This window comes from Spea bombifrons, chromosome 4 (genome assembly GCF_027358695.1).
Source record: "Spea bombifrons isolate aSpeBom1 chromosome 4, aSpeBom1.2.pri, whole genome shotgun sequence".
In the NCBI taxonomy this organism is placed as follows: domain Eukaryota; kingdom Metazoa; phylum Chordata; class Amphibia; order Anura; family Pelobatidae; genus Spea; species Spea bombifrons.
The window spans coordinates 73,853,909-73,878,781 of record NC_071090.1 but is presented as its reverse complement, the minus strand read 5'-3'; the positions used below and the strand labels follow the sequence as shown (position 1 = coordinate 73,878,781).

General features: G+C 40.5%; 1 protein-coding gene across 1 annotated transcript in view; it reads right to left on the bottom strand.

Annotated features, from left to right (window-relative positions):
• Window positions 1-22,313, bottom strand: part of REC114 (REC114 meiotic recombination protein) — a 40,049-nt gene extending 17,736 nt beyond the window's left edge. The window contains exons 1-2 of the mRNA XM_053463724.1: window positions 22,185-22,313; window positions 13,862-13,951 (exon numbers count right to left, since the gene is read on the bottom strand). Coding sequence (XP_053319699.1) covers window positions 13,862-13,951; window positions 22,185-22,313 — 219 coding nt within the window. The remainder of the gene's footprint in view (window positions 1-13,861; window positions 13,952-22,184) is intronic.
• Between the last annotated feature and the right edge of the window lie 2,560 nt (window positions 22,314-24,873).

The following is a 24,873-nucleotide window of genomic DNA, read 5'->3' as shown; positions in this document are numbered from 1 at the left end:
ATATTTGCAGGCTAGGATGCTTAAGGGGACATACCAAGACATTTTGTACAATGCTATGCTTCCAACTCTGTGGGAACAGCTTGAGGAAGGCCCTTTTCTACTCCAGCATGACTGTGCCCCAGTGCACAAAGCAGGGTCCATAAAGACATGGTTGGATGAGTTTGGTATGGAAGAACTTGACTGGCCTGCAAAGAGCCCTGACCTCAACGCCACCCAACACCTTTGAGGATAAACTGGAAAGTAGATTGCAAGCCAGGCATTCCCTTCCAGCATCAGTGCCTGGCCTCACAAATGCTCTAACGGAAACAAATCCCACAGAAACACCTCAAAATCTTGTGAAAAGCCTTCCCAGAAGAGTGGAAGCTGTTATTGTTGCAATGGCAGGACCAACTACACATTAAGGTCTATGTATTTAGAATACAATGTCATCAAAGTACCTGTTGGTGTAATGGTTAGGTGTCCCAATACATTTGTCCAAATCGTGTATCTACTCTATTCACATAAAGGCAAAATGTTTCCCTCACTTCAAAGTACTCTCTCATATTCAGTAAACCTGTATTATTCAAATAACTTTAACAGCAAGAGATGCTTACCCACGTTTCAACAACTGTGCAGCTGGATCCACTTCTGTTTTGGGTGCCCTAGCTTATGAGCTTTTCAAATATTGTGAACCATCATATGGGGAACATTGGGACTAGGTTGAAGCTTGTTTAACCCCAACACGTACCAGGCGGGTCATTGGTCCCTAACTATGTCTTTCCTTGATCTGCCTGGCACGTCACTGGTCATTAAGGAGTTAATTACTCACAATAAAGCTTATGTTTTAGCATATAATACTAAGATTGTCTGTTTTATTTGTTGCAATTGCACTGGCATATTTGCGGCAGTAATACAATGCAAACTGGGGCAATGCTACACGTTTCCACAATAATGTGTGCATTTACATGGGGATAATATGCACCTTAGATTAAGGAACTATGTTTGCTCTAGTTTTATACACTTTGGAAGGATTTCATCTAAAGCTACAATAGAATATTCTGTAGAAATACTTTCCTTTCCTACCATCGAGAGATGTTTAAATTCCTATGCTTTTATTTGACTCTATCAGATGGCTAGATGTAAAACTAGACTCTAATGTGACTTTTTTTTATTTTATTTATTTATTTTTTTTTAATACTGTACCCATTTCAAAGTTCATCTCCTCGCTGCAAATAACTAAGGATTAACTCTCCAAATGCACTACCACTAATTCAAAGGGAGGAATTAAATGTAGATATAATGGGATACAAGTGTCCCAGAAAAAACTGGGCCACAATATAGGCTACAACTAGGTATGCCTGATTGTTAAAACAGCAAAACAGATGAATAAAAATCTGACAAATTATAAAAACATCATAAAATCACGTTCTTAAGGCTCCTGCAGGTCTACAGATACTTTGCAATTTTTTTATACCAAAATACACAAGAAAAACAGTTCCATGGCATATGGCCAAAAAAAAAAGATTTAAAATCATATACTTGTGTTGTCTGTTACAGAAGCATATAATTTGATAGTAGATAAAAACCTTCTGGCCAATCTAGTCTGCAATCTTTACCTAAATCTGTCTTTGGTAGAGGTTAACACAGTTAGGGAATTTAAGCATGGGATTTACCTCCCAAATAACCAGACAAACCATGCATGGGTGGTATCACGGTACAAAGGGATGTTGAACAGATATTGGGGTGTTTGATAGTGACATGTTTCAGGTGCAGTAAATTCATGCCTGACGTACAATGTGTGTGGAAAAACAAACAAAAAATACCACCACAAATTTTTACAAAGGCTGATGGTAAAATAAGTGCATGCAAAGGGTTAAAATACCGGCATTTGAAATACCCTGGGGTGTATTGTTTTCAAAAATATATACTATGATGGGGTAAATTGAATTGGCCAGCTTCAAAGATCCCAAAGGTGGCCTTTTGGCACTTTGAGCAAACCCATGCATGGGGTATCACTGCACTCAGGAGATGTTGCTGAACATATTTTGTGGTGTTTGGCTGTGGCTTATACCAGGGGCTGTAAATGAATACCCAATATATATGCATGTGGAGGTGTCTAGTTTTGAAACATATATGATTTGAATTGGCTGGCTTCAAAAATGTCCCAAATAGAACTTGGGACAGAATTTTCAACATGTCAAAATTCCAAGTTGAAAAACTGAATTGCGCATGCCCCAAATGTGGGGATACTACCATACACTTTGACAAATACTGGTGTTAGAATTAGTGCATGGTTAAAATTAGGGCTTTTCATATTTTAAGTGCATGGTTAAAATTTTCATAATCGATTAGTTGGCCGATTATTTTTTCGATTAATCGGATAAAAAAATGAATGTACATTTTTCATTTATTTAAAATAATTTAATAAACAAATTATGTTAAATACAAACAGAAGAATAAAAAAAAACTTTGATAAAATGCATTTCTTGTCTTTATTTCCCAACCAGCCTCCCCAATTTATGCACATTTGAGCCCAGGCTTGCCACGCTGCCTCCCACATATGCCACGCTGCCTCCCACATATGCCACGCTACCTCCCACATATGCCACTCCACGCTGCCTCCCACAAATGCCACTCCACGCTGCCTCCCACATATGTCACTCCACTCTACCCCCACATATGCCACTGTGCCTGATACGCCTTATACCCCCTGATACACCACTCCATCCTCCCCAGACATGCCACGCTGCCCTCCCCACATATGCCTTATATACCGTATATGCCTTATACCCCCAGATATGTCACTCCATCCTCCCCAGATATGCCTTATACCCCCCAGATATCTCATAGTCCCCTCATAGAGTCATAGACCTGTTCACAGCACACCGACACCATACTTTTATAAATAAGTACTGGGTTAATCTTCACTGCCCCCAGGATTTAGATTCCCCTTAGTCTGCCCCCCCTTTACCTCTAACTGCACCTTAAGTTAACTTTATTAAATTAATTAAATTAACCCTCAGTCCTCATCATTAAATTAACCCTAAACACCCCATTAACCATAACTACCCCTAAATTAACCCTAAAGACCCCATCAACCACAACAGCCCCTAAATTAACCCTAAACACTTAATTAACCACAACTGCCTCAAATTAACCCCAAACACCCCATTAACCACAGCTGCTCCTATATTAACCCTAAACACCCCCATTAACCATAGCTGCACCTAAATTAACCCTAAACACCCTATTAACCATAACTGCCCCTAAATTAACCCTAAACACCCCATTAACCATAGCTGCCCCTAAATTAACCCTAAACACCCCATTAACCATAGCTGCCCCTAAACACCCCATTAACCATAACTGCCCCAAAATTAACCCTAAACACCCCATTAACCATAACTGCCCCTAAATTAACCCCCACCTCCCCAAACTTTCAGCAGCCCAAATATTAATTTTATATTTACAGTTAGATGAGTGTCACAGCAATGTGGTTCTGGCCTTCTGGGAGAAGGAAGGGGCGGGGCCATTTGTCACAGTGATTACAGGGAGGGACTGGTAAGAAGGAGCTGCTGCTGTGAGTCAGACTAAACGGATTATATAATGAGGGGTATTTTTCACAGCGTTTGCTCTGAAAAAACCCTCATTTTATAATCGATAAAAATCGATTCAACTAATCGATAATGAAATTTGTTGGCAACGATTTTCATTATCGATTATTATCGATTAGTTGTTGCAGCCCTAGTTAAAATACTAGGATTTTTTCTCAATTTTTCACCATGCTTTATAATAGTGAACAACAAGATAAAATCAAAAATAATGGTATCTAAAGAAAGCCTTTGTCCTGTAATATATATATATATATATATATATATATATATATATATATATATACATATACATATATATATATATCTTGTGTGGCCTCAGTAAATGAGAATGAAGAAAATTACAGCTAAACACAAGCACCGCAGAAATGTTACAACAGCCATTGTCACAAAGGGGTTAAATATGCAAAAATTGTGAAACAAACTGCTAGATCTTTTTGGTTGGCTCGTGGATCTAAACCAACATATGTCAACCCCTGCATAAAATGTAAAAAATATTTTTTTGTTGACTTTAATGGACCTGAGTAATGTAATTGCTAGATTTTTCCCCCAGAAGGCACATGACATCAGGGCCAGCCTTAGGGGTGTGCGACCTGTGCGGCCGCACAGGGCGCCATGGCAACAGGGGCGCCTGCCCGGGACGTAAATTAAAACATCGGTTTTTTTTTTTAACTTAATTTAACATCCTCCATGTTAAATAAAGTGAAAACAACAACAAAAAAAACAAACAAACAATGTTTTAGTTTAAGTCCCAGGCAGAGGCGCCGATCGGTCGCTCGTGAAGTTTTCAGCAACCGCTCGGCGCCACTCACTCTCCGTGACTCTGTCGCGGTGCTGGCGTTTCATGTCATCATATTCCGTCGCTCGGCTGTGAAGTGTGCACCGCGGGAAGACGGACGCCTCTCGCTCCCACCGAAGGACTCATCAAGGTAAGTAAGGATAATGAGAAGTAGGGAGAGGGGGGGCAGTGAGATGGGGCAGAGGTGGTAGATAGTGAGAAGGGGCAGAGGGGGGGGAAAGGCAGTGAGAAGGGGCAGAGGGGGCAGATAGTGAGAAAGGGGAGTTTTGTGACAAGATTTTTTTTCCTTTCTTTTTTTTGGGATGGGGGGGCGCCAGAGAAGTAGTCCACACAGGGCGCCAGAACACCTAAGGCGGCTGTGCATGACATCACATCACTGATACATTGCCTCAGGCCACACTATTCCAAGCTTTGGTATTATTATACACAGAGGCAACAGTTTTAAAAGTGTGTGGATATATTTTTTAATTCTTGGCATATTAGGCTTTCCGTGGCAGGGGCGATTACACATTTTATCTATGCTTTAACCAGTGAGTGCAATTAAGATTATTTTTAAAAATAAAAACATGGAAATCGATTTGAGTGGCTAGTTTGTAATATCTAAAATACCATTTATACAGTATGTACAACCAAGCTAATGTCGGTATCAAGTGTACCCAATGTATAAACTATATCTTCAAATTTAAGATGTGTAATTGTTGCAGTTATTTTTCTTAGCTGTTATTTAATGGCAAAGTATAAAAAAACAAGGTTCGTATGTTACCGTGCTGTATAGTAACCATAGCCTCGTGTTTGTAAGTACTTTCATAGGCACTGCTACCACAGTTTAAGGGCCAGGGAGTTTTATACCCAAAGGTCTGGAGTGGTTTTTTTTTGTGATTTTTTAAAATGTTTTATTTTATAACAAACATAAAACAAAGAGAATGCATAAATACATATATATATTTCTTGTGATTTTTACAATGTTTGCTACACAATGATTCTTTTTTTAAAATATTTAATGAACCCACAAAAATTATACATTGTTTTGTTCGGAAAGGCCTTCTTTTAAAATCACAGAAATACATAAAATATATTTATTAATGTTCTATAAACAACATACTAAAACAGGAAAACATTTTTTTTGCAATTTTGCCTAGATGTTCCCTAGCATCCACTGATTACAGTAATACCCCATATCCATATTTTATATGTCCAAGAGGGTCACATCCATACGTTTCATATTTCACTAAAGCATTATTTATAGTTTTATATATTACCACCATATTCCATAGCACTGTAAAATAGGTAGACAGGGGAAGTAGTATATAACATCATAATTTGACTAACAGAAACAGGTGAGAAGGCCCCTGCTCAAAAAACACACATTCTATTTTTTTTTAAGTTTTCACTTGCAGTGACTGAGGCACTTTATTTTCCATGTTCTCCGTGCAATAAGGATCAAGAGTTTGAGAGGGGGTAGATAGGGCAGAAGAGAGGGAGATGGGGTAGATTGGGAGGGAGAAGAATTGATTTGTATGTCTTATTCAGTTGATAAATACCTGGAGTGCAGTTTCCATGTGGTGTTTATTTGATCTATACTTTCAGTGCTGGGTTTGTGTGTTCTGTTGATCTGTACCTGCAATGCTATGTTTCCATATATCATTTATGTAAATTTGCAAATACAAGGGTTTTTTTTGTCTTATTCAGTTGCATGTGCTGTTTCCATGTGTTTTTATTTGATCTATACCTGAACTACAGGAAGTAGGTAGAAGAGAGGTGTGGTTTAGTGAATGAGGGGACAAAAGGTACTCTGGGGATGATTACAGGGGAGAGGACCTCTCGGTGCAGTCAGAAGGACTGACTCTCACAGTCTTCCCCTGATCTGCAGTCAGTGTGGCAATTTTTTTTTTTTGGTGTGGTAGCGGAGGGAGGGATTGCGTGCTAGTGAGCATGGATCGAGGCCCAAAGAAATGATTGGGTAGGATCAAATTTTTTCACAAAAAAAAATTAAAATAAAATATTGGCAACAGGATCAATATATATATATATATATATATATATAAGGGCTGAAACAACTAATCGATAAAATCGATAATAATCGATAATGAAAATCATTGTCAACGATTTTCATTATCGATTAATCGGATCGATTTTTATCGATTATAAAAAGAGGTTTTTTTCAGAGCAAATGCTCTGAAAAACTCCTCTCCTTATATAATCCAACCTCAAACAGAGATCGGATTATAACACCGGAATCCAGATCCCCCGCAACGCTGCAGGGGACCTGGATTCCCCTCACTGTCGGCCGGTCTCTCACTTCCGTCTCTCTCCCCTCCCATCTGCCTCCTCCCCCCTCCCATCCATCACTCTGCCTCTCTACCCGGCACCGTTACTGACAGGCACTTTCCCTGCAGCTTCATAGAAGCCACAGTGTAAGTGAAGGTGAGTAACGAAATCTGTCTGTGCGATGCAGACCCCCACCGGCTGACAGAGAATCATCCTCTCTGACAGCCGGTGAGGGTCTGCATCGCACAGACAGACTCCGTTACTGCCCTTCACTTACACTGTGGCTTCTATGAAGCTGCAGTGAAAGTGCCTTAAGTAACGGAGCCGGGTAGAGAGGCAGAGTGGTGTATGGGAGGGGGGAGGAGTCAGAGGGGTGTATGGGAGCCACCCTCCAATACACCACTCTGGCTCCTCCCCCTCTCATACGCCACCCTGCCTCTCTACCCGGCTCCCTGGTGTCTTGTCAGAAACGGAGGTTCACAGGAGGCAGAGTGGAGTTTGGGAGGGGGGAGGAGGCAGAGTGGAGTATGGGAGGGGGGAGGAGGACAAGTGATGTATGGGAGGGGGAGGAGCCAACGTGATGTATGGGGGAGGAGGCAGAGTGGAGTATGGGAGGAGCCAGAGTGGAGTATGGGAGGGGGGAGGAGCCAGAGTGGTGTATGGGAGGAGGCAGAGTGGAGTATGGGAGGGGGAGGAGCCAAAGTGATGTATGGGAGGGGAGGAGGCAGAGTGGTATATGGGAGGGGGAGGAGGCAAAGTGATGTATGGGAGGAGAGGAGCCAAAGTGATGTATGGGGGGGAGGCAGAGTGGTGTATGGGAGGGGGGAGGAGGCAGTGTGGAGTATGAGAGGGGTAGGAGCCAGAGTGGTGTATGGGAGGGGGAGGAGCCAGAGTGGTGTATGGGAGGAGGCAGAGTGGAGTATGGGAGGGGGAGGAGCCAAAGTGATGTATGGGCGGGGGAGGAGGCAGAGTGGTGTAGGGGAGGGGGGAGGAGGCAGAGTGGAGTATGAGAGGGGGAGGAGCCAGAGTGGTGTATGGGAGGGGGAGGAGCCAGAGTGGTGTATGGGTAAGTTATAGTGGTGTTTGGGGGGTATTATGAATTTTTAGGGCATATAGGGGGTATAAGGCATATGGATATTAGGCATATCAGGGGGGCATAAACATATCTGGGGGTAAAAGGTATATCAGGGGGCTCAGTGGCATATAGGGGGTATAAGACATATCGATATTAGGCATATCAGGGGGGCATAAAACAAATATGGGGGTAAAAGGTATATCAGGGGGCTCAGTTGCATATCACTGGCATATAAGGAGTATAAGGCATATCAGGGGCACAGTGGCATATCAGGGGGCACAGTTGATTCTGGCATATAAGAGGTATAAGGCATATATGGGGGCAGAGTGGCAAGCTGGGGGTCAGATGTGCATAACTGGGGGCAGTTTGGTAAATAAAAAAATTTAAACAAGGCTTTTTTCTCAGTTTTTATTAAATATGAAAAATAGTTAACATATGAATTAATATTTACTAATAACTTTGTATTAAAACCTAGTTTGAGAAGCACTGTGTTTGGGTTCTTGTAGCTTTTATTATTATGTCAGTAAAATAAGAAGGTGAATAGAGAGAGGCCATTGCAATAAAGAGATGAAAGTGTAAATTGTACGTTTTTTATTGCAATTTTTCTTCAATTTAAAATAATGTATTTTTTTATCCGATTAATCGATTAATCGACAAAATAATCGGCCAACTAATCGATTATTAAAATAATCGTTAGTTGCAGCCCTAATATATATATATATATATATATGCAGCAGGGGCTAATTATATATATATTGACTGCAGGGGCTAATATTTATATATAATTTGTCAGCAGGGACTAATAATATATATATAGGCAGCAGGGTATAATATGTATATATATCGGCAGCAATAAAGAATGTTATTTTTAATTCATATTTCAATCAGTCTTTGCTTCAAAGAGATAAGTACATATTATGTAGTTAAAAATGCATGTCTAACGCATATATATACCGTATTTGCTCGATTATAAGACAACCCCCCAAATCTGAATATTAATTTAGGAAAAAAAGAAAAAGCCTGAATATAAGGACCCTATAGGAAAAAAGTTTTACCAGTAAAGGTTAATTCATGTAAACTTTTTTTTAATAAAAGCTATGATTGAGAAAAATATTTTGGTTTTATTTCCTTCTATTTTCCAACCTGCCCCGCCAGTTATGCACATCTGCCCCAGAAATGCCTTATACCCCCTATATGCCACTGTGCCCAATGATATGCCTTTTAACCTGATATGCCACTGTGCCCCATGATATGCCTTTTGACCCCCTATGTGCCACTCTGCCTCCAGAAATGCCTTATACCCCTATATGTCACTCTGGCATTAAGGGGGTTAAAAGGCATATTATGGGGCAGAGTGGCATAAAGGGAGGTTTAAGGCATTTCTGGAGGCAGAGTGGCATTAAGGGGGTTAAAAGGCATTTCATAGAACACTCTGCCTCCAGAAATGCCTTAAGCCCCCCATTTAACACTCCCCTGCCGCCCCCCCCCCAAACTTACCGGTACTTCTGACTTCCCTGTCATGCAGCCGAGACAGCATGTAGATGTCTACGCGATTCGTGTAGACAACTTACACTGCAGCCGGAAGGAGGTGCGGTTAGCAGCGGGGGTTGTCTGTGTCAATCGCGCAGACCTTCCCCGACTGTCAGAGAGAATTCCCCGCACCGGTGCCGGTGCCGCACCAGTGCGGGGAACTCTGATCTCTGACAGCCGGGGAAGGTCTGTGCGATGGACGCAGACAACCCCCGCTGCTAGCCACACCTCCTTCCGGCTGCAGCGTAAGTTGTCTACGCGAATCGCGTACTCAGAAGCACGGTAAGTGGTGCGGGGGGGGGGGACAGGAGGATCCAGGTCCCCTGCAGCTTAGTCGTCTCATAGTCAGACCTATTTGAGGTCTGATTATAAGACAACCTCGATTATAAGACGAGGGGTATTTTTCAGAGCATTTGCTCTGAAAAAAACCTTGTCTTATAATCGAGCAAATACGGTATATTACAGTGTATATGTAGCATCTTATAATTGCCCCCCTACTTTGGCCCCTGTCCCCCCATAATATGAAATGCCACTGCTGAGCCAAGTGAGGCAATACCTGCCTGGGCCTTTTGTGTGCTGTCTGGGGGAATCTTTCCATAGCCTGGCTTAGCTGGGTGTGGCTGGGAGGTCGAGTTAGTGGGTAATTAGGCTGGTCAGTCTGGACCAGCATAGTTTAGTTAGAGAGGGCACAAATTGGGAGCTAGGTTTTCTTTTTATGATTTGGTTTTAGGGTTTGAGCGATTAAAGATAAAGCACTGTTTTGCTACAAATTGGTGTTCCTGACTCTGATTGCCCTAGAGGACTGTGCTTAAGACCCCTAACTGTGACGTTTATGGCCCTTGTGCTACAGGCTTTGTCACAACATACATATATACATACGCACCTATATATACATACATACATATATATATATATATATATATATATATACACACATAAAATCTTCCCACCCCCACTATGTCCTGACATAAACCAGCCATTCAATGGTGTGAACAGGTGATGCCTGCAGCTATAGCAGAACTAACAATGGAGCTGATTCGCTGTAAGTTTATTACGTGCATGGAGATGTGTTCCGACAAACATCTCCTTCATGAGGAAGGGAAAGTGCATTATGGGAGGATTCTGCAAACTCCAACCCATGCATTTGCAAGGACACCATGTAACTTTAACCCCTTAATGACAATTGCCAGTTCTGGTACATCATGCACTAACATCAGGTTAGTGACAATTGACGTGCCAGGACCGTCATGACTTTAAACGGGTGCAGAAAGCGATCTACGTTCGCTTTCTGCATCCAAACGGTGTTGCTGTAATGCCTCGACCTCGAGGCATTCAGCAACGGCACGATCGGCAATAGGGGCCATGTCTGGCCCCTCCCCGGGGCGTCAACATCCGCCATACATTGTAGGGTGGCGGACACCCGTTTTAAAAGCGTTTAGGAGGTGATCAACAATCACCTCCTAAACTTCAATGGTGTCGATGGAATACCTAGATCAGGAGGCATTCAGCGACACCAAATACTTACCCCAGGACGGGCTGTGAACGTAAAAAACAAAAGTTGAAAAAGTTTGCTAGATGGTCTCCAGACCCTCTAGAGAACTCTGGCTCCACTTGGAGGTTGAATACAGGTACTGCATTCAACAATGCAAGTCAATGGAGCCCAGCTTTCTAATCACAGTGTGATTAGTAAAAATAAATTAAAAAAATAAATTAATAATAATTAGAAAAAATTATTAAAAAAAAAAAAAACAGTAAAATGTAAAAATATTTTCCCACTGATGTCACTATCAGCGGAACCTTCAAGTTGAAAAAAAAATGTAAAAAAGGCAAAAAAATAATATACCGTATTTGCTCGATTATAAGATGGCCCCGATTATAAGACGACCCCCCAAAATCTAAATATTAATTTAGGAAAAAAACAAAAAGCCTGAATATAAGACGACCCTATAGGAAAAAAAGTTTTACTAGTAAATATTAATTCATGTAAACAATATTTTTATATTTAATAAAAGCTATGATTGAGAATATATATTTTTTTATTTCCTTTTATTTGCCAACCTGCCCCCCCAGTTATGCACATCTGCCCCCGTCCCAAATGCGGCCTTTTAGTTCCCCCCAAAAATGACAAACTCATGCATGTGGGGTATCACTGTACTCAGGAGATGTTGCTGAACACATATTGGGGTGTCGTGTGACAGCGGCATATACCAGGAGCTGTAAATTCATACATAAAGTAGGTGTGTGGGGGAAAAATACACACACAAAATACAATACTTCTGCAAACTTTGAAAAAATGCTGGTGGTAAAATGTATGCATGCAGAGAATACCAGCATTTAAAATACCCTGGGGTGTCTAGTTTTCAAAAATATATGGTTTTATTGGGCACACTGAAATGGCCCGGCTCAAAGATGTACCAAATAGTGCATGGGCAGTGGATCCCCAAATGCCAGAGTTCAACATTGAAAAATGCGCATGCCCCAAATGTGCCCCCCCCCCCGCCAAACAGCCAGGCAAAATCATTCATGTGAGGTATCGCTGTACTCAGGAGATGTTGCTGAACACATATTGGGGTGTTTTATGATAGTGACATATACCAGAACCTGTAAATTCATACCTGAGGTAAAATGTGTGTGAAAAAACAAATGCAAAAAAACGACTACCACAAACTTTGACAAAGACTGGTGGTAGATATGGTGCATGGAAAGAGTTAAAATACTAGCATTTGAAATACCCTGGGTGTCTAGTTTTCAAAAATATATGGTTTGATGGGGTAAATTGCATTGGCCGGCTTCAAAGATACCCGAAATGGCACATGGGGGAAGAATTACCTGATTTGTAAAAAATGGCTTTGAAATAGCAAAACGCTACCTGTACTTATTGCCCCATAACGTGTAGAGAAAAAAAAAAAGCAAAAAAACAAAAACATTGGGTATTTCTAAACTTAGGACAAATAGAATCTATTTAGCAGGTTTTGTCATTACCTTTTATTGATGAGTAAAAGATTTTTCAACTAAAAGTTAGAAAAAGCCATTGTTTTCTAAATTTTTCAGCATATTTTATACTTTTTTTTTTTATAGTAAATACCGTATTTGCTCGATTATAAGACAAGGTTTTTTCCAGAGCAAATGCTCTGACAAATACCCCTCGTCTTATAATCAGACCTCAACTAGGTCTAGGATCTAGAGGACCTGGATCCTCCTGTCTCTCTCCCCCCCCAACTTACCGGTAAGTCAGAGTCCCCGGTGCTTAGTCCGGGCACTGTGTAGAGCTTTACTCGATTCGTGTAGAGCTCTACACGCTGCCCAGACTAAGCACCTAGCAGCGTGTAGAGCTCTATGCGATTCGTGTACACAACTTCCGCTGCAGCCGGGAGGAGGTGCGGTTCGCAGCGGGGGTCGTCTGCATCCATCGCGCAGACCTTCCCCGGCTGTCAGAGATCAGAGTTCCCCATGATCTCTGACAGCCGGGGAAGGTCTGCGCGATGGATGCAGAAGACCCCCGCTGCTAACCGCACCTCCTCCCGGCTGCAGCAGAAGTTGTCTACGCGAATCGCATAGAGCTCTACATGCTGCCCGGACTATGCACCTAGGACTCAGAAGCTCCGGTACGTTTGGAGGAGGGAGTGTTAAATGGGGGCATAAGGCATTTCTGGAGGCAGAGTGCTCTGTGAAATGCCTTTTAACCCTCTACATGCCACTCTGCCTCCAGAAATGCCTTTTTAACTCTATATGCCACTCTGCCCCATAATATGCCTTTTAACCCCCTTAGTGACATATAGGGGTATAAGGCATTTCTGGAGGCAGAGTGGCACATAGGGGGTCAAAAGGCATATCATGGGGCACAGTGGCATTTAGAGGGTTAAAAGGCATATCATGGGGCACAGTGGCATATAGGGGGTATAAGGCATTTCTGGGGCAGAGTGGCAAGCCAGGGGGCAGATTGAAAGAAAAAAAAAGGAAATAAAAAAAAATATTTTTCTCAATCATAGCTTTTATTAAAAAAAAAATTGTTCACATCTTTACATGAATTAACATTTACTGGTAAAACTTTTTCCCTATAGGGTCGTCTTATATTCAGGCTTTTTTTCATAAATTAATATTCAGATTTTGGGGAGGTCGTCTTATAATCAGGGCAGTCTTATAATCGAGCGAATACGGTAATATGATACAATCAAACCAATGTCATCTAGAAAGAAAGCCCCTCTTGTCCTGAAAAAAACAATATATAACTTGTGTGGGTTCAGTAAACGGGAAAGAAGAAAATTACAGCTAAACACAAGCAGCGCAGAAATGTTAAAACGGCCATTGTCACGAAGGGTACAAAAAGTAAAATCAGCCTTTGTCACGAAGGGGTTAAAGGGACCTTATTATATTGTAAATATTTACAAATAATTTTTATGTCACTAGTAACTGCTGGCATACAGATACAAAATGATAAATATATAAGCAAATTATGGACAGAACCATACTGTGATGTATCACAGAAACATCCTCATTTAAGGACAAAATACAAGGTCATATGAAAATCATATGCTAAGGGATGCTAAAAATAAGGAAGAGAAGGAAATAAATACTGTAATATCTTTGCTTATTTATTACCAGAAGTGTATGTCGCTGAGAGATGAAAAAATGGCCTGTGCTTAAAATACTAAGGGTGAGTCTACCAGATCCTTCATTGGAGTCGAACACCTAGAAAAGAACAAAACACACTTTAGACTACAATGACTATTGTTACAGTTAAAAAGACAACTTTGACTTTTACAGAAAAGCCAGAAAAGAAACGCAAGTGAAAAATAATTTATTAGCAATTTAATCACAGTAAAAAAAAAAAAAAAAAAAAAACATATAGCGAAACATTAAAAAGATACGCGAATATATTAACCCGTTCCGGATCCAGGATATTTGGTATCTTAAGTCCCGGAGCTATTTTGCCATACGTCGGTTCAACCATTATTCCCATGTAAGTTATATATTGTTTTTTCCAGGATCAACTAAATCACTAAAATTAGTTAAGTTGACAAAAATATACCCTCAAAATATATCAATTCAGGTGTCCAGCTTTAGGAACCTACCCGAGTTTTATAGAATCGCCGTACTTTTTTAACAGTTTATAGGCCGCATATTATAAAGTGTACATCACAGTTTCAAAACTGTTGCATTTTTGCATTTGGTACGCAGCGTATTGCAATTTGAACAAAGAAACCAAAAAATACCCACAGAAGTATATATTTCTGTAAATCACAGCATTTCTTCAGGAGCATTCGGCCACTAATAACCGTGAAAGTCATCCGTAGCAGTAGTGTTGCTTTTGATTTTCTTGCACACGTTATGCATTATGGCAGAGATATTCGGCCAGAATTGTTCATTGTTCCATCTCCACATTATGGAAATACCCAACACGCATAGGTATTTTTTTGGTTTTCTGGACATTACCGGACACAAGGTCGAATACGGGCGCTATAAAAAAACTAATTTTCAGATATTGCTTTACTGACCCTATGTCTCATTTGGGCATCAGGGGAACCTTTCATGCACCCGTTTTGCCACTAACCACTGCTTAAGTTAGCTGTACCAATAATTTTCTTCACTTTTTTCACCCGCACTTCTGTTTTGCTTAGGATTTATTGGCTGAGAAATCTAGCCAAACTTGTTAAGCTGTGTCTCCTGATTTCAGAAATACCCCACATGCCAATCATATGGTTTTTTTTTAATATGCAGGACAAGCTTTATGGATTTGTTTAAATTTAAAATAACCTCTCTTCCCTTGTGGCTCACTCTAACGGAACACACACAAAATTTTATTCTATTATATTAATTATAATAATATATATATATATATATCGCACCCTGGTATTGTAGACCATTGAAACAATCATCAGGGAAAGGTGCAGGACTTTTTCCTCAAGAATATGACTACTTCAAACAAAAAAAGGCATGTATTTACAGAATCAGATTCTGGGATTTAAATTATAATTACTATTTTTACATTGTGGGTTTTTATTATTCTTGTATGTTTACGGTCAGTTTCATTTCTTTCCAGGTTCTATGCATTTTTTTTTTTTTATGAATAATACCCCTCCCTTTTCATAAACACATTCAATTAATAAACTAGCTCCCATAAGACCTATGAAAAGGGATTGAAGAAAGTTTCGTAAAGCAGTTCTAACCCTACAAAATAAAATTAAATTTTCATGGAAAAAATTTTCAGTCAAACTGTGAGTGGATGGCCCAGGACAAGGTGCTGCAGCAACTAAAGAAAATTAATGTTAACAAGGCTCCGGGGCCTGACGGTATTCACCCACGAGTACTTAAGGAGCTGTGTCAGGAAATAAGTGAACCTCTGTTTCTAATCTTTCGGGATTCTTTTCTTTCAGGAATTGTACCAGAGGATTGGAGGAAGGCAGATGTGGTTCCTATTTTCAAAAAGGGTTCCAACTCTGTGCCCGGAAATTATAGACCTGTGAGCCTAACTTCCGTTGCTGGGAAAGTATTTGAAGGGCTGTTTAGGGATAATATTCAAGAATTCCTTGGCAAGAATAGTATTATTAGCATAAATCAGCATGGTTTTATGAAACATAGGTCCTGTCAAACTAATTTAATTGCATTCTATGAAGAAGTAAGTAGAAGTGTCGATCAGGGTGTTGCAGTGGATGTAATCTACTTTTTGGATTTTGCCAAGGCGTTTGACACAGTTCCACACAATAGGTTAGTATTCAAACTGAAAGAAATTGGCCTAGATGCAAATTCTTGTTCTTGGGTAGAACATTGGCTTAGAGATAGAGAACAGAGAGTTGTTATAAATGGTAAATTTTCAAGCTGGTCAAAAGTGGTAAGTGGTGTCCTTCAGGGTTCTGTTCTGGGACCAATTTTATTTAACATATTTATAAATGACCTGGCAGTAGGCATTGAAAGTCATGTTTCTGTGTTTGCAGATGACACTAAACTAGGTAAAGTTATACAGGGTGAGCAGGATATTACTGTGCTGCAGAGGGATCTAGATAGACTGGGGGACTGGGCACACAAATGGCAGATGAAATTCAATGTAGATAAATGTAAAATTATGCACTTCGGGGTAGCGAATGCACAAGCAACCTACACCCTAAACGGTAGTGAATTAGGGGTAACGACAAATGAGAAGGATTTGGGAATTGTTATAGACAACTAGGCAACAATGTGCAATGTCAGTCTGCGGTTGCTAAGGCCAGTAAGGTATTGTCATGTATAAAAAGGGGCATCAAGTCGCGGAATAAAGATATCATTTTGCCTCTGTATAAATCAATGGTAAGGCCGCACCTTGAATATGCTGTGCAATTTTGGGCACCTTTTCTAAAGAAGGATATCATAGCACTAGAAAGGGTGCAGAGGCGGGCTACAAAATTAATAAAAGGAATGGAGCACTATAGTTATGAAGAAAGGTTAACTAATTTAAATTTGTTTAGTTTAGAAAAACGTCGCCTCAGAGGGGATATGATAGCATTATATAAATATATTCGGGGCCAATACAAACCATTGTGTGGAAATCTGTTCATAAACAGGACTATGCATAGGACACGTGGTCATGCGTTTAGATTGGAAGAAAGGAGATTTAGACTAAAGCAGAGGAAAGGGTTTTTTACAGTAAGGACAATAAGGATGTGGAATTCTCTGCCTGCAGAGGTAGTTTTATCAGAGTCTGTACAGACCTTTAAACTGCAACTGGATGGATGCCTGGAAAAACATAATATTCGGGGATATAATCTTTAATTATGGGGAAACAGCTTATTGATCCAAGGAGAAATCTGACTGCCGTTTTGGGGTCAAGAAGGAATTTTTTTCCCTGGTTAGTGCAAAATTGGAAAGAGCGAAACCGGGGTTTTTTGCCTTCTTTTGGATCAACAGCAACAAATTAACAGATATAGGAAAGGCTGAACTTGATGGACGCAGGTCTTTTTTCAGCCTATGTAACTATGGTTGCCTCTCAAATAGTGTGTGTGTGTGTGTGTGTGTTGGACCGTATCTTTCGTATGAAAACAATGTGTTATCTAAAATTTTATACTGTTTCAAAGGCTTTGCTTCTACCGCCTAGCTACATAAAGGTAACAGGAAAAATAATACCAGACGTAACAGCTTTTGCGTGGCAGCATGGGCGTGAGTTTCCCGCATCAGATGTCACGTCAGCGCTCACTCAGAGTGAACCCTGGAGCTGACATCAATTACAGCAGCAGCCAGCAGTGACAGCTTTTATATGCATTATATTGAGTTGGGTCAATTCCAGGCTGAGCCTGGACAAAGTTTTATTTCACCTTTCTTTTGTGTACAGTAATGGAGACCATATCTTTAGAAGGATATAGATATGTTGGAGAAAGTTAAGAGAAGGGCTACTAAAATGGTTCAGAATGGTCAGACCTATTGTCCTTGTAACAAAGCCCACTTGACTAGGGCTGTAACTAACGATTATTTTCATAATCCATTAGTTGGCCGATTATTTTTAGATTAATTGGATAAAAAATAAACGTACATTTTGTTTATTTAAAATAATTGAAAGAACAAACTGGATGTTAAAAACAAACAGCAGAATAAAAAACAATTTAAAAAAAAAACTGAGAAAAATGCATTTCTTGTTTTTATTTCCCAACCTGCCCCCCCAGTTATGCACATTTGAGCCCAGGCCTCCCACACCACCTCCCAGATATGCCTTATACCCCCACATATGCCACTCCACCCTCCCCAGATATGCCTTATACCACCTGATATGCATGTGAACATTCTTTTGAAAGAAATTCTCGCCAGTGCCCGAGAGACTTCCAGACCAGCAGTCTTTTTTGCATCTGTAGAGATGACTACTCAATTGTGCATGTGTCACCAGTGTCCTCTGGACCGAGAAGACAGCATCAGCCACCATCTCAAGGAGAGCCAAATCCTCTTGTCCAAGCCTACGCAAGAGTTGTCCCAAGATGTTAGGAAAAATTTGAAGTGGCCTTATGTGGGCTACGGCCCAAGGAACTGCTAATTTAAGGAAGGTAGAACATAGAATATGTGAGACTTGTTGAGGTTGACAAGCCAGCTCAATGCGCAATATTTTCAGTACTTGGATATCGTGGATCTTGAAAAGCATGTTCTGAACTTATCCATAGGAGTCCAGGTAGGGGACCACGTTGATGTTGAGCCTGAAAAGGAAAGGGGCCACTACTGCCATGATTTTCATGAAAATGAGCAGAGCAAAAGCAAGGCCAAAAAGAAAGTCCAGGGACTCCTAAGGAAGGCTCCCCTGAAGCTTCCCAGCCACTTGACCAAGTATGGAACAGCAGGAATTTGAGGACACCTCCTGGAAACCGATGTAACGAAGATAAGCTTCTACCTAAAGAATGGCAGAAACAATACTGAGTAGGTTAGGAGAGGTCTGGTGTAGTTAAGTGTTATTTCTGACCTGCTTAGGAAGAGGAGGAGTGATTTCTCCTTATGTGTATCTGACACCAAGATGTTAGCAGTTGATCCTTTAAGTCCTGTAAGTTGAAAGGAGAGGCCTCCATGGAAGCATCCTTGTTCTGTGTGTTCTTCTGGTAAGAAACACACACGCCCATCCTTACCCATTTTTCCTGCTTCTAACACTAACTTTGAGGATGAAATGTTCATCAGTGTTATTCATCAGTGGTCATGTTATGGCTGATCACTGTATACCTAACCTTTGTAACAAAATAGGGTGTAAAAAAATATTAGCCGTGGGTGGGTAACAGATTTTACATGATATCTTCTTATTGCAGTGACTGTTTGCAAACATAAAAAAATGCAATTTTACAAGACATACTGATAATGGTAATGTAGCTGTGTTGCATCTGCACACCAGGCAGTGTAACAGCAATATGGGGGGGGGGGCTGCTTACGGAAATGGCAAACCAGCAGAATCCTGAATATAGCAAAACTGGAAACATCAGCAAAGTTTAATATTACCTTCAACAAATTGCTGACAAAATATGTTGGTAGGCAAAGTGACACTTATGCAATATTTGTTAATTATCCAGAAAAGGTAGTGGTCTCATTTGTATTCCAATCTAACAGTTCCAAATTCAACAATCACTTCCACACATAGAATCCCACAGAGGCTCTTAGACATGGAAGGGAGATAGCAGTCATGTAACGCTGTCAACATAAAGTATGCAGGATTCGAGTGAAGCACAGGCCCTTGGTGGGGCAGGTCCGGTTTGCTCTTTAATTTCTGTGGGCACTCTACTGCCAGGCTGATTAGCTCTGGGTGCCTACTGCTTTCAGGCCAGACGGAAGCTCTCTCTCTCTCTCTCTCCCCTTCTTGTTCCCTGTTGCCATGGGGTCGATCACTGGAGTACCTCAGTCTCACTGAGTCTGCAGGAATGTAGAATTCTTCAGGCTCCATTCTCCTTGAAGAATCAACAACCTGCTGAACACAAATGAACACTGCTGAACAGCATGCAAGATTGTTCTCAGCCCATCTCCCTATCTTCTATATAAGAGTCCTCAATTGGATGTTTCTTGTACCTGATTGTCTGATAAGATCCTCAATGCCTTCCCTCGCAAACTGTGTTGCCAAGAAGTGCTTTCCAAAACAGTGGTATGTAGGAGTTGTTTCTGCATTGACCAAAAGCCGTGTATTCTTTTTCCAGCATGGCCCCCCAACTGGACAAACTGGTGTCTGTTGAAACACCTGTCCTGCAAGTCAGTCCAAACAAGTCCCGATCTTAATCTTTCTTCCCGAAGCCACTATCTGAGGGAATGGCGAACACTGTCTGGGATAGCATATTTTCTTGAGAGCGACAGAATGGATCGATCCCATGCACCCAGAATGAAATTCTATAGCGGACATATTTGAACAAGAAACATAAAAAAATGTGTAAGCGCACATGCCCCAGTACACAACCTTAGAGCAAATTATATATTATATATATATATATATATATATAATTATTATTATATTATATATATACACACACACACATATACATACTTGCATATAATGTGGTTTAGACCTCTTTTAGCCCTGTAAATTGAGACACAGAGAGATCATGTGTAACCCATAAATGCAGTAATGATTTTAATGATCAGCACACTCAATTAAAAAGTCCAGAAACAGTCATAAGAACTACTTATACAAGATATGCTTCTTGCTGCTAGAAGACGCTGACCTCAGGCATCCTGTGGCAGCATCGAACCAGAAATACATCACAGGAGGATCCTGCCACAACCGCCAGCAGAGAAAGAGGAGTCTTGGCGTCAGGAAACTGCCTAGCCCACCCAAGGGCTGCTGCAGTGAGTTGACCGCCCCCTCCCCACCTGAAATTGCAATTCTCCCATGGATTGAACAGGAGCGGGATGACTACAACTCTCCCGCTACGCAAAATGGGAACCAGAATTGACCATACGCGTTCTGCCACAAGCTCAGGAAAGAATAATAAAATGGGGGATGACTGCATCTAACCAGAATAGGGCGGGAAACAACACTGAGTGTAAGGAGGCGGCTCTGGGGGTTTTATTCTTTCCTATGCTACTAGGAGTGAAAGGGAAAAAATAAGATACTTAATTATTGGGAAACCAATGTATGTCCAGACCTAGATATTGTTTCTAACATTATTATATTTTAATGTTCCATCATGCGTTAACACTGCAGTACCCTATATAGTAATTGACATAATATACTGTATATCCATATAGTCCACTTTTTACAGACAATGGATATACCTTCCAATAATGAGTAGGAAAGTTATATCACACTTTACAGTTTACCAACTGATACGCTCATTTTATATCTACATTGTAGACTACTTTTTTTTTCCCCTCTAATGACAACAGCGTTTCCTGAGCCGTGTACTTTAACAATCAGTATTGATTTTCGGTGGTTACCAAGCTGATTCCTAGATTATTAAATAGTTGTCCCATCTGGATGTTATTTGTACTTCCCTGTTTCAGTGATTAGAGGAAGCCATATAAGCAACACAAAGTGACATTTACTGACCTAGGCCAACAGAACTTCCGCAACTGTTTAAAGGTGCTGTTCCACCTAGGGTACATTATAAACTACCACCAGAGAAGTGCTACTTCATTTAAACAGAGGCAAATGTAACATAGCTGCCATTTTTGTTTAATTCTCCATGTCACTTAAACACTTTATTACAAGGTTTATTGAGATACTAGAATAAGAGTTCCAAAAGCCTTCTCTATGTCTTAAATCACTGCAGTCTGACCGCCTACAACCACTTCCAGTTCCCTTTAAACTAGTAGTGCTTACTGCACGTGTGCAGGGCCACAACTAACGATTATTTTCATAATCAGTGGTCGTTACCTGACCGTTTGTGTCTGACGTGCCTGGGTGCCTCATTGGGCATTAAGGGGTTAAAACAGCCTTGGTCATGAAGGGTACAAAAACAGTCTGGTCCTTAAGGGGTTAGCCTGGAAATGTTGCTTGAACAGTTCTCCAGCATTTACTGCTGCGGTCAGATCTAGTACACATACACACACTGCCAACACATTTCCCCTCAGTGGCAGGGTTCAGTTTTGAAATGGACAGGGTCCAGCCATCCTATAGAGTGTTTTACCTAGAAGCTCTCTTCAGTGAAGAGAGAGAGTACCGCACCTATAAAGAGTCTTCAGGATGATCCCTCCCGTGAACATTTCGAAGGGATTGGTCCCCGGGTCTCTTCTCATTCAAATACACATTAACTAGAATGCTCAATTAGATTTGATATTATAAAAGGATTGCTTAAACCCACGTATAAGGGTCGGCATGGTGCAAGGACTACGTTTTCGTTTTTATTGACTAAAAGAACTTAAAAACTGCCGTCACTGGTACTTTAAGCAATTTGATATTTCAGTAAAATAAGGGCAGAAGAAAATATTTTTACGTTATTACGGATACCTCACCCGAAACGTGACTGAAAAAGTTACCGCTATAAGTAGGCAAAACATGTATTTTGCTCACCTTCCATTCCGACTGGGATTCACTTGACTCACCAGCTCTCTCAAGCCTCCCGTACCTTTTGAGAGGCCACTCCCCTCCATCTTCAATAAACCTTCGCATTCCAGACCCACAGGCCGCAGACTCCGCCATGACGCTTCGGCAAAGAGCCAGCAGATTTGCGCGGGATTAGCGAACAGCCAATAGGAAATTAGAGCGAGTAAGGGCGGGAAATGTGCATGTGGGCGGGGTTTGTAGCCTTGCTGGGCTCAGGTAATGTGTTGCAGCTACTTAATGGTTTTCATGTGTGGGCGATACATACATACAACGTTTAGAGATTAACTGTAAGCAATATTATTTTTTATCCTTATTCCCGATTTATCTCATGTTAAAGCAGTATGTCATCCTTATGGTATGTTAGCTGGCATAAATGGATTAGGCTGTACTGTAAATTATACATTCTGAGTGAAAATTTGCCTAACACGAGGTCACAGCTTGCCATATTAAGTCATCTAAAGAAGAGACTTCTGAGTTGCCAAAAGCTTATCTAACCTTACATTTTTTTTTTGTATAAATGGTGTCAACTAAAACTAATTGCTCCATGATAAGACACCAGATCATCTCCTTCTGTTTTGCTCTGAATACATAATATTTTTAATAAAACATTGCTAGTATACAAGTGCTTGCCTGTACATGATAGTATGGCACTCTTCTAGGTTGCCCTCGCAACCTTGAAGCGTGCAGAAGATTAGGACACAGCAATGCAAAATAATGGGTGATGGCACCACATAAAAAATATTGCAATATCCCCAATGTATTAAGCTGTATACATCCAATATATACTTTATTACCTGCTTATTAATTCTTTAGTAAAATAAGTCATTAAATATTACGGTTCTGTTGTAAATGCTGGTTCAAAAAGGTAAAAGTGGTACAAACTTTGTAAAAGTAAATAGCCTTCCCTTTTTAAATGCCTTTAAATATGAAGTTATTTGACTTATTTAATACGTAAAAACAATTTTGGGGGACAGGCATGCCTTTAATATGACTCACATTTTTAGGCATATTATTGGCATAAAACAGGTAATTATTGTTTTTTTTTTTATAGCGCCCATATTCCACAGCACTGTACAACGGCAGACATCACCATATGAGACAGAACCTTATGTTATGCCATTGTAATGTCCCTATTAAAGATAAATAGATGTGGATATGCATACTATTGGGTGTAATGGTTCATCGACAAAGATAGGACCCTAATGGATGAGAGATGACACCAGCTCTTCAACTGCAATAGCCCCTTTTCCCAGGGTTGAGCCTCTGGGTACAGTGTGGTTGCCAAGACTTGAAAACTAAACAAGGTATGAAAACTATAGGTATAAGTCGGGTAAGCCATTAGTAAGCCAAAGATAAAGCAAAATAAAGCAGAAATCACAAACAAGCATGCCCAAAGCTCAGAAAAATGACTTAATAGGACACATGGCAATATACATGTCAGCATGAAAACACAGCACAAGTGTATCCAAAAAATGTTAAATACATATGTGGCACAATTATTGACACTCTTTTAGTCAATACTTTGTGCTACTCATTTTGCCAAGATAGCAGCTCTCAGTCTTCTGCTATAATGCCTGATGAGGTTGGAGTATACATGGTAAGGGACCTGAGATTCCTTCATACAGAATCTCTCCAGATCCTTCCAATTTCAAGGTCGATGCTGGTGGATGATGGATGTTGATTTCGTGGTCAGTGAACCATTTTTGTGTTAATTTTGGATGATTGTCTTGCTGGAAGAAACAACCAAGGCTCAGTTTTTCTGACAGAGGCAGTCAGATGTTCATTTAATATCTGTTGATATTTGATACATGATGCCATGTACCCTAACAAAATGCCTCAAAACATTAAAAAAAGCCCCAAAACATTAAAGAGTCACCACCATACTTAAGCGTCAGCATGAAGTTCTTTTCTATATGGCTACCTGTCTGTGTGTGCCAAACCCACTTCTGGTATTTAATGCCAAAAAGGCTATTTTGGTTTCATCTGCTCAAATAGCCCAATCCCATTTGAAGTCCCAGAAGTGTCTGGCAACCCTCCCAAACAACTTGTGGGGATGTTGGTGACGTCAGATTGTAGTTTTGGAGACTTTCTGACCCCAAGACGCAACTAACTTCTGCAATTCTACAGCTGTGATCCTTAGAAATGTTTTGGCCACTCAAACCATTCTCTTCACCGTGCGTACACGTCCTCTTCCTGGCTGATATGTGACATTTCCAGTTGCCTTGAATTTCTTAATGATTGTCCTCATGGCAGAAATAGATTATTTTTGTGTGGTTTCTGAGGAACAGATCAAATGATTAAACAATAATCTTATCACAGCCATCTTTGCTCATATTTACCAAGAGTGCCAATATTAGTGGAGGGCACTGTATAAGCGTGTGAGCATGAGTGTGTATGTATAAGTGTGTATGAGCATGACTGTCTATATATAAGTGTATGTAAGCATGGATGTCTTATGCATAAGTGTGTGTAAGCATGGATGGGTGTTTGTTGCGTGTTTGTGTTGAGCATGGATATGTAAGTGGAGTGTATTAGAATGAGTATGTATGCATGAGTGAGTGTGTGTGTTAGTATCTGTAAATGTGTGTAAGTATATTTACAAATGTGTGCCAGATTGTTGGAGAAGGGCAAAGAAGGCACAGACAAGCTGTTTGGG